General features: G+C 45.2%; 1 protein-coding gene across 1 annotated transcript in view; it reads right to left on the bottom strand.

The window, feature by feature from the left end:
* The window catches only part of LOC138266595 (phospholipid scramblase family member 5-like), a 243,744-nt gene that overhangs the window by 72,533 nt on the left and 157,128 nt on the right, over positions 1 to 14,083 (bottom strand). The window contains exon 5 of the mRNA XM_069215431.1: positions 11,669 to 11,830. Coding sequence (XP_069071532.1) covers positions 11,669 to 11,830 — 162 coding nt within the window. The remainder of the gene's footprint in view (positions 1 to 11,668; positions 11,831 to 14,083) is intronic.

The following is a 14,083-nucleotide window of genomic DNA, read 5'->3' as shown; positions in this document are numbered from 1 at the left end:
TGGTTTTCACAGAGTGGCTAAATGCACTTAATCCCTACCTAAGGGTTTCTATGTCCATGGGAGCATGGGATTACCCAATCTTGATCTTCTAATTCAAGAAAAAGATGGGCATCTGGAAACACAAGTATACTATAAGCCTACTGTTAGGAATAACCTACTTCACTTTGACAATTTCCATCCACAAGCACTAAAAGAGAACTTACCTGTTGGCCAATTCCTATGACTACAACTGAATTGTTCCAACCTGACAGACTATACCATACAAGCTAAAAGACTAGCCAATAAACTGCTAAAAAAGAACTACCCGGATTACCTTATCAGGAGAGATGATAAAAGGGCACGTAATAACAACAGGGAGCAACTACTGGAATTCTTTCAAAAATGGTCAGTTTTGTGGGGCCAGGGTTAGAATCACCAATTGACCATATGGGGCCAAGCCGCACAGTTTATGGGAAAATAGGGAGACCACATTGTGACTTCCCTCTAACCTAACTATGTTTTAAATAGGTATCACAGTCTGTCCCACTCCACTAACTACAAAAGAAGCATTGACCCTCACCCCAATGCCCATCTAGACAAGCAACTTGAGATACTGGTATTGTAACGGTCTCTCCCCGATCCATGTCTGGGGAGTGGAGAAATTCTGAACCCCCTAAGCATACTTTATATTAATTCTTCAATAAGGTCCTACAATCTGGGCCCATGCCTTAACATTTATAGGGGACAGGCAACTTCCCATAAATAATGGCAAAGCCTATTTGGACTTAAGCGCCATTCAGGACGCAAGTGGAAATTGGTAGAACATGTGTTGAACATCTCACGGAAGATACGCACCCGCATACAAGGGTTTTCCCTGATCGGACAACAAGTCCCATGAGCCCTCTTTCCCAGGGACGTGCAGATGATGTATTCACTGTGCACCATGGAAAATGCTTCAGATGCACTTAACTTGCTTTAAATAGGGTTCACCAGAACCACACATAGAGGAAAGCGTCTGGGTTGAGGCCCGAGTAGGTGTCTCACATTGATGCTCCCTTTGACGAAGTAAGTGCAGGAGCACAGGGGGGGTCCTGATTCCATCAGCCTCTGACTCCAGGTAGGAGTGGAAGGAAAATTACTGCCACAAGTTTGCACCATATGAGAAGAGAATTATTTGTGGGTGTGGTATCGGGAGGGCAGGGGTCAGAATTCTGACATACTTGTTTCTAGTGGGGACTCGAGGGTGCTAGCGCTGCAAGGCACGCTGAGTGCATTGGAACACCAGTGCTGGCATACCTCTTTGGCTAAACAATAAGGTTTGAAACGTGCCACATAACACAACATACACGTCCTAGGAATCATCGGAGGTTCGCTTTGTAAATTACCCGTTTTATCTCCTTAATGTACATCTCTTAATGTTCAGTACCACCAAGGATAGACTGGATAATCTGAGTCGCTCCACATACATAATCTAATACCGGGCCAGTAGGTCATACCTGGGCTCGATAGGAGATGCAGTGGAGGTGTTAGACACCTAGCACCACCTTGTGGCAAGTGTTTTTATTTTCCTTTTCTGCAGTCTGACTACAAGGGGCATCACCCCCACCCCAGACCAGGAGCATGCAGCCCTTAAAGTTTAGGGTAAGAGTATGAACACCCTCATGAATGAATGAGGCTAAGTGGTTATAACAAGTAACAATGATAGGCACCACATCCACAAGAATGAAGACTTGCATGTTTTTTGATACCACATGTAGCATGATATTTGGCACTTTGTTTGCAGTGGTTTGCTGTGCTACAATTCTAGACGTGCTGATATAGTCATTAGTGCTTGCTATATACAGAGCAACTCCAACATAGTAGCAGGTTTAATGTGTTATGTTCCTGTTTTCTTTAGATAGGTTCCTCCATATTTTGAATAATACTCAGGTAGGCCTTGAGCATGTTGTATATGAAATAGAGCCTCTCACTAGTAAGATAGGATAGGTCCCACCTCACACAAGAATTGATAGAGATCTCTGGCCCTGAAGAATGCTCGTGACCAGTTATGGCTTAGAATGAGGGCAAAAACATGTTGGCCTTAATTGACGGAATGAGTCATTATACTAAAAAAATGTCCACTTCCTCTTTTTATTTTTACCAACAGACATGATGATTAAAGGTGTGATTTACACTGGTTATCTGTTAGGTAATTTTATCACAGACGACTGGATCCCTGTATTATCCAGAAAAACTATATCTAAGAACTCCATCGGGGCTTATCTAATCATGAGGTTGAGTCCGCCCAGGTGTCACTGTCCTACCTGGGTGGGGATAGGTGGCTAATGATGAAGTATGACACTATTATGTGTGTGAGACCACCTATTCCATAATAAGGAACCCCCAACACTGGTTCCAAATTAACGGTCTTCATGAACTATCCCATAGGATACTAATTAGATCACAACAAAAGAGGTTGAAACCGAATGTTTGTCCTCTTTCTCCTCCCCCCCATACTTTTTTGTGTTTATGGAGATTAGGGCAGGCCAGTCCACCCCTCTCCAGAGGCAGCATCAGTAGAGAGCTAGAGATCCTTGGCTGATTCCTGTTCCAGATTAAGGGAAGGATGTCCCACTACAAGTAAGTCATATCATGTTGGGGGATTGAAGTAAGCAAGGACTGGAAGAGGTATAGGGCCCGTGGGAGGATATTCATTTTTATGACATTGATGCAGCCTCATCAGGAGATGTGGAGGGGTTTACAGTGCTGGAGATCTGCGAAGATGGACTTCGGACGTTGCAGCCAATTGGCCTGCGTCCAAGATGAGAGCTTAGGAGTCAGGTTAAGGCCCAAATATCTGATAGTGTTGGGGGCCCATTGGAATGGCATTATGGCCTGCAAGGCAGGAAGGTCCTGGGTGGGTATAGTAAGATTGAGCACCCATGATTTGTTCATATTGATTATGAAGCCAGGAGACTGCCTCAAATGCAGCAAGGCTTTCAACAATAGCTGGTAGGGAGATGTCTGTTTGAGAGATAGTAAGCAAAAGATCATCTGTGAATAACCTGAACTCCCGAAGGGGATGCCCACAGTGGGAGCAGTCTAACGGATGGTTATAGCCAATTGCTCCACTGCTAGGGCGAAGAGGAGGGGTGGTAATGGACAACCCTGAAGGGTTCCCCTGGAGATGCTGATGGGAGGTATGTGGTGCCCAATGACATGGATAGTAGCAGTTGGGGCAACATATGAGGCATAATATTGGCTATTATGCTGGATCTCAATCCCAACTTACCCAGAACCACTTGGAGGAAGGAGCAGTTCACTCTGTCAAAATCCTTCTCTGCATCAAGTGATTGAAGACATGCCAGGATGTTTTGCTTGTGGGACTTACCACCAACTGCACTATTTGAGGTACATTATCTGCCCCCTGCCTGTTATGAATGAACCCCTCCTGGTCAGGGTCGATAAGACCTGCTAGTACCTTCATGAATAATTTTTGCATCTGTGTGGAGAAGAGCTTTGGGAGGTAGGAAGAGCAGTGGGTTGGGTCTTTTCCTGACTGGGGTATAAGAGATATATCTGCTGCCGCCATGTAGGGCATAAGGCTTGTGTCCTGTGTGAAAGAGCTGAATAGTTTTAACAGGTGGTCATGCATTGTAGGTAGAAACAACTGGAAAAATGAACTGCACAACACAACTCCTCAAGGGTGATTGGGGCATCAAAGAGCTCTGCATATTAGGGATGGATGGGGTCCCATCCCCAGGCCTCCAGATACCCATATGTCAGTGCTGGGAAGAGCTCATCCCATGTGTAACGAGCTTGGTAATTGTCATTAAACGCCCACTGTTTGTCCCATTCAGAAATTGCCCACCCCCCATTCCCGGTGTGTAGTATGGCAATGTGTACCGTGACCTGGGCTTAGCAGAGTCTGCGAGCAAGCAAGGAGCCCACCTTGTTCCATGTTTTGTAGTATTTCTGTTTAAATGCTAAAAGTGTGCATTCAGCTCTATTGGTTATATGGATCCCGTATGATAGCTAGTTGCCTTTAATGGTGTCTAGTGGGGGTTGCCTGTTTTTGAACTTAGTTGCCACATTCGATACTAACAGATGGGCTTTCCTCCAGCTGGTTATAGCTATGGTGGATGTCACCCCCAATGGTGTATTTGAATCCATATCAAAGTTTATGGAGTGAAGTGTCTGGAATGGGATTCAATTCAAAGTATTTAACGATCCCCTTGCAAATCTCAGCCACATCCACCATGTCTCGAAGGAGCCTCAGTAGTAAGCGTCATTGTTGCGGGCCCCTACAAGAGTGGAAATTGCTGGACCATATCATTTCCACTTACATGTGATCAGAAATAGATATATCTGAGCTATCCACTGTGTTGAGGTCACAAATGAGGGAGTGACCGAGAAACACATGGTCAATGTAGGAATATGAGGTATTGACATGAGGATAAAAGGAGTAGTCGTGTATCTGGATGTTTGTAACACCAAGCATGGACTAGTCTCTGTTCCATGATGTCCCGCTTGATCTTGGCTGACATAGATACGGCACCCTGGTAGGAGGCCGTACTTCTGTCCATACCAGATTAAAGGCACCACCGACTATGATGTTGCCCTCTACCCCTGCCAGCTGATTCCATAATGTGTGCCGGAGGTAGAGGTCCTGCCCATGATTGGACCATAACTGTTGAGCAGTGTGAGAGGCTTTTGGCCCCTAATCCATATGTAATGTCAAGAAGTGGCCATTCTTATCCCTCACCACCCTTGAAACAATGGTACTAAAGCTCGCCTTGCCCAGAACTCCCACTCCCAATCTTTTAGTGGAGGTGTGCACTCAGTGTTAGAGTGGATATTTCCAGTGTGCCAACTGGTGGCTGTCCATCCCCATGTGATGGGTCTCCTGAAGGAGGACAACGTCCGGGTCATGATGTAATGTGTAACCCTATACCTGTTTGCGTTCGCTAGGTAAGTTAAGACCATGGACGTTTAAGGAAAGCAACTTAGTGCCCATAGTAGAGTTTATGACAGAATAGTGCGTGGTGTTACCATGGTGTACAGAGGGCAGCACTGAAGTGGGTCTGAAGGAAGGGAGCGAGCTTAAGAAAGATCCTGTGCCTACCCTCCCAGATTCAGGAGTGTGCTGGTTGGGGAAATCCTGGGGGTCATTGGAGCTAAATAAGCAACACATGAGGTGGGTGATCTGTGGGTCTCACGGTTGGGCATGGGAGCATGCAGTGTGTGGGATGATGGGTTTGAGAGCAACAGTCTCTGACTTTCATTGACCTGAAAGTGAAGACATATGATAATAACTAAGAACAATGGGCCATCAGGGCCCAACAGAGTTATCCACATCCTGCTGAGATTGTCACATACATGCACAAATCCCACACGAGGAGTCACCCACCTGGGGTGCAAACCGTGACAGGCAGGCTGCAAGGAGTAGCACAAGTCTCAACATGTGGGTTAGCTAGGGTGGTCACCGAGCTCCCGTGGTGTGAAGCATTAGCAGACAAAGGTCATGGAAGCCTCAAAGGTTTCCAAAGAAGGGAAGAGCCCATAATTAATCAAATAATAGTCACTGTGTTACATACAGCAGGAGGCAAACGGAACCAGTGAGGGGACCTTTCCCTATGTTTTGACGTTGTTGGATAATGTTGCATTTAGTCTCCTAGGATACTGCCTCTTTTTGTCTCTATCTGATTGATGGGGTCGCACTGTGGTCCAAATGGGTGCAGTCCTCCATCAGATAGAATGCAAGGCCGGGAGGAGTCCTTGTTCTGATTGTCAGATGCAAGCCCCAGCAGGTGTCTTGCCTCAGCCAAGATGTGCAGGGCTTGTTGCTTACCCTCCTAGGGAAATGGGAGGGCAAAGGGGTGCTCCCACTGATATTGAATGCCCAGCTGCCTTAATTTATCAGTGGCTGGCCTGAAGAGACCCTGTCTGCATAGTGTGGACTGAAAGACGTCCTGGAAGAGTTGAACGATGTGGCCACAAAATACCAGGTCAGCCTTGCTTCTGGAGGCCTGCATGATAGCTTCATTATCTGTAAAGAAGTGTACTCTTGTCAGGATGTTAGGGACTGAATACGGCGCCAGGTGCACATGCCACATGGTGGGCTCTATCCAGAACTGGGAGGGTTGACCTCCTTGTCCCTGTGGATCATGTACAGGAGCTTGGCTGTACAGGCCACAATGTCATCGCCTTCCAACACCTTGGGCACGTCTCTGATGCGAATATTGTTCCAGCAGCTCTTATTTTCCAAATGCTCCAGCTTAGTTTGGAGCTTTATCTGCTGATATTTGAGCACTGCTACTCTGTGCCACAGCATCTCCTGATCCTCAGAGCAGACATCAACTGTCTGCTCCAGGTCATTCACACCCCCACACGCCCATTTCTGAGCCGCTGCACCAAAAAATCCTGGATGCACGACTTAAAATCTTCTTTAAGCTAACCTATCTCAGAGCAGATCTCCTGGAGGAAGTAGTCCTTGTATTCTTGCAAAATAGCCACTGCGGCTGAACCGTCAGTCGTACTGATAGACGGGGTGCTGTTGCCTATGAGTCCACTAGGGGAGCTTTGTTTCAGAGGGAGGTCACTGGGTTGTCCTTGGAGTGTTTGAGGTGCAGCATAGAACCCAAGTGCTGAGGCTTCAAATGCAAAAAGTTCAAGCCCATCCCAGACAGCACCCCTGCTGAATCCTAAGGGGTGGCTCTGCCACCTGCCACAGCACTATAAGAACTAGTCGTCAGGTTTTGGGTGGTAGACAGGACTTAGAACGCAAGTACGTCCAAGGTCAAGGTGTGACTACTACTGCTGCAAGACCCAGGCACGTATGTATGTAAGGCACGTGGCATGCCCCTCTCTGAAAGCAGCACAGTCTTCATGATGTCCTGCAGAGTCCAGTAGTGCAAGTGAGAGCAGGGTGGGCAATGAGTGCAACACCGACCACCTGCTCACTGTGGTGCCACTGGATCCAAACAGTTCACTTTCTAGGGCCACTGATCCCTCACCTGGTATGCCTCAAAAAAAGGGGGCAGCTAGCATCAGTCCCATAACCCAGACCAGAACCCAAAGACCGAGGGGTGAGTGTTCACATTAATGGAGGTGTGTGGGAGGGACAAAGGCCTGTCTGTGATCACCGTAGGTGTCAGGCAGTCCAATGAGTCCCTTTCTCACACTGGGGTCTGATTGGGCAGTGAATGTGGGGCTGGCAGCTGCCCTAACTCCCATGTCAGATGCAGTGCATACCACAGCTGATCAAGCCCACCATGCGCTCTGGCCCATCCACATCTCGGGGCCACACTGCCTTTGGGTACCCAGTTGCAATGAGAGTCAGTGGTGTCCCCTCCGCTCCACACAAGAAATTGCTACTGTTAGGAGAGAAGCAAATTCACTGCCGTCCAGTAATGCTCTCCACTTTCTGATGCCGGACCATGTTAGGCCGCTCCTCAGTGGGAAGTCTGCAGGGGGCAGGAAAACCATGCCCATGCAGCCAGTCTCCCCTACTGCTCTCACATACCAGGAGGTCCCTGGCGGCAAGCTCACAATAATTCAGACTCGGGCTCCTCAGGTCACAATATGTCTCCTGTGAAAATGGTGGTTCTCTCCTCTGCATTCATCCATTGGGGGACCGCAGTCAATCTGCAGGTAGCAGGATCAGTCACACATGGATACAACCACACTTCTAGACCACCCCAGCCTCCTCACAGTATAGGCTGCCCTCTGCAGCAGAGTCGCTGCATTATTGTCTCTGCAGCCAACAAGTCAGATCGCTATCAAATGGCACTCCTTTATGTCAGGCCGTACTGAAGAGCCCACTGCACCCTTGCAGGCGGACTACTTGAGGCATAGGCCCAGGCACCTGGGCTCACCTGCACTGCCACCTCTCTCTGCCACTTCTCCTCTCTGAGGGGCCCCAGACAACACAGTTCCACTTCCCTGCCTCCAACTAAGTGGGCTCTAGCATCACCCTGACAAAACGATAATTAGGGCCCAGCAAGGCTGCATCAGGGAATTGACAATATCGTCGCCGGGACTTGCTACAGTGGGGCAAAGGAGCCCCCTCACTATGTGCAGAAGGAGGGCACTGGCACCACAGTGTGGCAAGAGCTGCTTGCCGGCATCCCAGTGCTCAGGATGGTGCTGGAAAGCTAGCAGAGGCCCTGAGAAAAGATAGGATGTGCATTAATCATTCCTCGCTACATAACTTTACAATATTCAAACACTAATCCTCAAAAGTTGTCCTACACAACATATTTATATAGGGCCACTATGTAGCATCAGGAACTAAAACTATAATGCAGTGGTCACCAGAGAGTTAAATGAAGCCACGAAGACAATTCAGAATTGAATGGGCGCAAGCAGTATGTCCAACCATCTACGAGTTGCTAAATGGGGTAAATGTTTCACTTCTCTATAAGAAAATGATGTGTGTTCCATTAGGGCTGATTGCTAAGCTGCATAGCTGATTATACTTTTGCCCCATCCACCTCTAAAAGTAACCCTCTCGTCCTTTGACTACTGCTGGGGTTACTCTGTGTCACATGTGGACGGTCCAGCCCTGAAAGGGAGCTAATACAATTGTGATTATCATTGACGACTTTCTCTGAAATGCACATCCATATTCAACCCAAGATCAAATTACTTTGAAAATTTGGAAGGGTTTGTGGCACATTCAAATTTTTTGGTAGATTGCAGTTTATTCTAGCAAAGATAGAATTACAGACAAGAATAATTAGAAAGGGATTGCAACAGGTGGGCTACTCAATAAAATAAAGATTTCAAAATAAGAAGTACTCTTAAAGAGATAGACTGTAGAGCAATTTATCATCTTAAGGTTGCTTGCATTTGAAAACTTTATTGAGTAGGTAGAAGATTCTGCAGGTCTGTCTAGGTTTGCGATTCCAGCCAAAATTAAATGTAATCGGAGGCACTCTGGGGATGTTTTAAGGAAATACACAGAGACTTGCTGTAGTGCACACCCTTCAGTGCCCTTACATACTCTGCAGTGTATGTAAGGGTGCCAAGGGGTATGCACAGCATTGGCAAATACTAAGGGCCAGATGTACGTACCTTTTTTCTTGTCACAAACGGCCCAATTCGCAGAATTGGGCTGTTTGCACAAGTAAAAACGATATTTGTATGTAGCGACCCTATTTTGCAATTTGGTAATCTGTTTACGGAATTGCAAAATAGGTTTGCGAGTTGCAATTAGGAAGGGGCATTCGCTTCCTAATTGAAAGTCACAGTGCGATGTAGGATTGTTTTGTGACCGTGAATGCGGTTACAAAACAATTGCAGTTAGCACCAATTTCAAATCAGTGCTAACCAATTCGCAAACAGGAAGGAGTCCCCATGGGACCCCCTTCCCCTTTGTGAATAGTAACAAAAATATTTTTTCAGTGCAGGCAGTGGTCATAAGGACCACTTCCTGCTCTGAAAAAATGAAAAGAAAACTTAATTTTTGTTTTTTAAATGCTTCCTTTTTTCCTTTAGGGAAAACGGGCTGCAAAGCAGTCACAGACATGGTGGTCTGCTGTCCACAGCAGGCCACCATCCCTGTGAGGGTGGCCATTCCTAAAGGGGTCGCAAATTGCGACCTACTTCATAAATATTTATGAGATAGGTCATTTGCGACCCTATTGGGAATCGCAAACAATGTCGTTGACAGTGTTGAACATCAGGTTTTGAGACTCGCAATTTGCGGTCGCAAAACCTAATATTCATACATCTGGCCCTAAATGCACTTGCAGTGCATACCTCTCAGTACCCTTACATACTCTCAACTGATATCAAAGATGAGGATTTTATTTACCACACATTCTGCTCACTCAGGTGATATTTAAGCATGTCATTATTGGAAACCAGTTTATAATTGATATTTTTGCTTCTTTATTCACAGTGCCAGTACTTATGATGGGGGCTAATCCTCCACCATGGCATATTTCCAGCATTGCAATGGCCAATCACTGATGTATTACAGTTTGTCATATGACTGCCTCATGCTGCAATATGCAGTGTCTAGTCTACCAAACTCTGGTGGCTCCCATGTAACTACTCCAGTTGTTATGCCTGGCCCATTCCCCCATTCCCTATCTCACATAAGACATAACCAGCAGAACCCACATGCCACAGCTTCTCCAAACATTATGTGATAGGGCAATGCTGGTGGAGCTCTGAAGAGCTTAGAACCACTCTGGTTGAACATCATCATATCAGATAAGGTGGCCTCAAACAGCGCTGATTTTACCGGAGGTTGCAGACCCTCAACACCGCTACCTATAAGTGAGAGCAAGAGTGATGAAGTCAACAAACAAACAAGGTGAGCAGGGAGTTGCGGGAGAGCCAAGTGAAGACGTTTGAATCAGTATGCACAAGTAGGATGGATGGAAGAGGAACTCTAAGGCAGGAGGGGCACTCACCCCCAGGCTTTCCTAATATTGATGTACAGCTCGGGAGTCTAACCTCTGGTCCAGCAATGCCCACAGTCACCTCACTGATCCGTCCTTCCCAGAAGTATCTGTGATAGCTGATCTAGACATAGGCTGTTCCTTCCTTCACCCATGGGATGTACTGGTCTCAATTTCCCTAAAACAGAGACAGCTGCTCACTCAGTGCACAACCCATCTTCTTTCCACATCCTTCTCTGTCTTAACCCACAGTATCTGCAGGCAGTACCGAAAGGGTGTCATTGCTGATTTTATATAGTATTTACCTTGTGCCTCATTCTCCATATTGCACCATGAGTATTGCTACTTCAGGGGCTCATAAAAGCAAGTGAATTGTTGCAACATGTGTATCTGGGGTGCACCCCAACTTTCACAAGTCTGGAGAATGACACCATTCAGTTCCATCTTTCATCCACCATTTAGTATTTATTTTTATATCTGAAATGCTGTATTGGTTTCTAGAGTAATTTGAACAACAGAATGTTGGATGATGTCATCAGTTATGTTATCAATGGGGGAACTTAAAAAGTCGACATAATGTCATCAATTACTTCACTGAACATGTCATACGTGAAGTAATGTGTGAGGCCAGAAGCGGTGCATGGCAAGGGCGCAAGATATAGTTAGCTTAGTTAACTATAAATGGATATTTTAATTATTTTTTGTTTTAAATAGGTTTTATAGCATTACAAGATCCAACTATATATTTTCTAATGTAAAGTTAGATATTATTACCACTTCTAACTATAAGGTCAAGTTAACCTTTGTGTTTTCAGTGAATATATATAAAATAAATTAAATAAAATAGCGACATACGAGATAAAATTTAGAATATTATTTCCTTTGATACAAAAAAAAATCTAATAAAAATGTTCACAAGGAACATGGGATGCCACAGACAAATAAACAATTTTGTTTTTTTCAGATCGCATCCTTTACCAAGACTACGGCATCTTTTCCTTACACGACTTTGATCATTGAGTGAAGTTGTTGTAATACTTTTATATCGTCAATAAATTGTGATATTACTTTTTTCAGCAACTTCAAGGATAAACATACCATTCAGATACTGCTAAATGGTTACGTCATTTTAATGTACTTTTAACTATTTGAGAAAATGTCTAAAAGTTTTTAAAATAAATATCACTCAACACAAATTACAAACATTAAAGCATGTAGTTAATTGTATGCACTAGAATTAAATTATAATTTTAAATTTTAAATTAATGAATGGATCTTCGTCTGTACAGACATACCTCAAAGTCGACATCTCCAAAACAGCCACATGTTGCACAGGGGCCAATAATTCTTAAGACATCTTCCTTTCTTTCATTTTGAATAGTGAATTTTGGCTGATAGGGGTTCCAATTTTGAATAATAAAGCCAACTGTTGAACCAGGTGGGGCTTGCACTTCTAACTGTCGGAAAAAACCCAGTAACATAATTCAGTTAGCAGAAAATTCCAAGAACGTTAAATACTCTAATGGAATCATTGCACAGAGCAATACACAATGGCTTCACTGAGAGCACTGCACCTGATCCATTGCCAGGTGCGTACCCTCGTTGGTATTTTCAGAAAATAAAAAAGAAGAAAAACCCTGTTGTTGAGGGAGTTTTCATTTGTGCATGGTTGAGGAGATTAGCATTTCTCTACCTAGGGACCTCCAAGCTTTGCATGGTGGTTTCAGGTAAGGAAAATATTTGACATTCACCCTGCTCTTAGAGAAAGGTGCAAACATCATTACGATCTGGTGACTCAGTGTCAGATGGGTCAAGGGTGTATACCAGTGACATCAGCTAATGTGCTCCATGGTGTAAACCAAGAGCTTACCTCCACTCAAACGGAGCTGGGGAAGCACCACTGAAAATCCTCTGAGTCTGTCACAGTTACTTATCTTTGAGACACAAATGAAAATCATGTTTAATGCAAGATTAACAAATTTCCCTAGAGACACCCACCTCTCTGACGTAGTTCCTCCATACTACATATTAGATGCTTCATCTTTAAAAAATCTAGATCTGGCCTGTCTCTCCTTATCTCTACAAAATGAATGCCCCCACCTCTAATAACAGTAAAAAAGAACATAATGGCTGATTTATCTGTGGATGGGAACGGTGCTCAATTGTCGTTGAGACAGAATATCCTTACCGCCAAAGATAATGGTCTGCCTGCCCGATTTAAATCCAGGCAGACCTTTGATGTAACCACTGCTGAGACTACTCCACCTCCATCATGGTTACATACCTCCAACGGCCTGACAGAATAAGGGCTGTTGGGTGTTCAATCAATCAATAAGGATTTATAAAGTGTGGCAAATCAGCCATGAGGTTCTCATGGCGCTGGTGTTGCTAGCTGCTTCACAGTGCTCTGTTCATTTGAACAGCCATGTCTTGAGTCCTTTTCTGAAATACCGGAGTGATGCGGTGCTCCTGAGGTGCAGGGGAAGGTAATTCCAGGCTTTGGCCATCATGTGCGAGAAGGAGCATCCTCCGCTGTTGGATCATCAGATCCGGAAGGTGTCTGTGAGGAAAAGGAAGACAGATTGCAGGTGTCTGGTTGGCTGGTGGAAGGTCATTCATTTGTTAATGTAAGCTGGTCTTTCGTTGTATAGGGCTTTGTTATCATATGTCAGCCTCTCAAACTGGCATCTTTTCTGGATCAGGAGCAAGTGGAGCTTCTTGAGGTGTGGGGTGATATGAGTCCGTCTGGGGAGGTTGAGGATGAATCTTGCCACAGAGTATTGTATTGTCTGTATTCTCTTCAGGAGGTGTGCAGTGATTCTGATGAAAAGAGTGTTACTGTAGTCCAGTTTGCTGGTGACAAGGACGTGAGTGACGCCCCTTCTGGTGTCGATTTGGAGCCACCTGAAGATCTTATGGAGCATTCTTAGGGTGTGAAAGCAAGTGGACGCAACTACATTTACCTGTTTCTGTGGAGATAACTTGCTTGTTTGTTGACCTCCATGTCTGCCCACCTAATTTACATAGGTGGTCATAGTGGTTTAATGCCCACCTCACCGTAATAGATACTCCTATGATGATGAGGCATTTCAATATTTTCAACAACAAAAAATCCAGAAGCTTGACAGACAAATCCAACATGTTGATGGGGCCATTGACAGGAATTGCTGTGATGACAGTTTCTGACACTGCTTAGGAAATGACTGGTGGCTTTGCAGTTATTTCTAAATTTGGCAGGAAATTTGGCGGGCAGGCACTCCACTAAGATGACACAGTAATTTGCCCCTTCACTGTGACAGACTTGTGCTCTGCCCACTAAATTGGCTCCATAATATTTTGGTTGAAAACAAGAGGAGCATTAGCAGCAACATATTATTGCCTGCCTCCACACATATGTTTCTCTCAATCTCTAATTTTGCCCTTTCCTTCTCTGTAAATCACCCTTCTGTACAATGTTGTAACAACACTTGGGTACTCCCCAAGCTCTGTACCCAGTCAGGAGCTCTCAGGCCCAGAGCCTGCCGCCCATGTACAATGCCGGATGGGTCCCCCTGGAGCTCATGGGCCCCCTGCACAGCGGAGGCAGCTGGTGCTATTGTTACACCACTGCCTCTGTAGAGTATACTCTGATTTTTATCCCTTAAATATCCCCCGATTGCTAGTGTCTTAGAAAACCTTCTCCCACTATACTCCTAAAATCCTCTGTTATA

The sequence above is a fragment of the Pleurodeles waltl genome, chromosome 11 (genome assembly GCF_031143425.1).
Source record: "Pleurodeles waltl isolate 20211129_DDA chromosome 11, aPleWal1.hap1.20221129, whole genome shotgun sequence".
NCBI classification, from domain to species: domain Eukaryota; kingdom Metazoa; phylum Chordata; class Amphibia; order Caudata; family Salamandridae; genus Pleurodeles; species Pleurodeles waltl.
The sequence above is the reverse complement of the archived record's forward strand: the minus strand, read 5'-3'. Positions and strand labels throughout refer to the sequence as shown.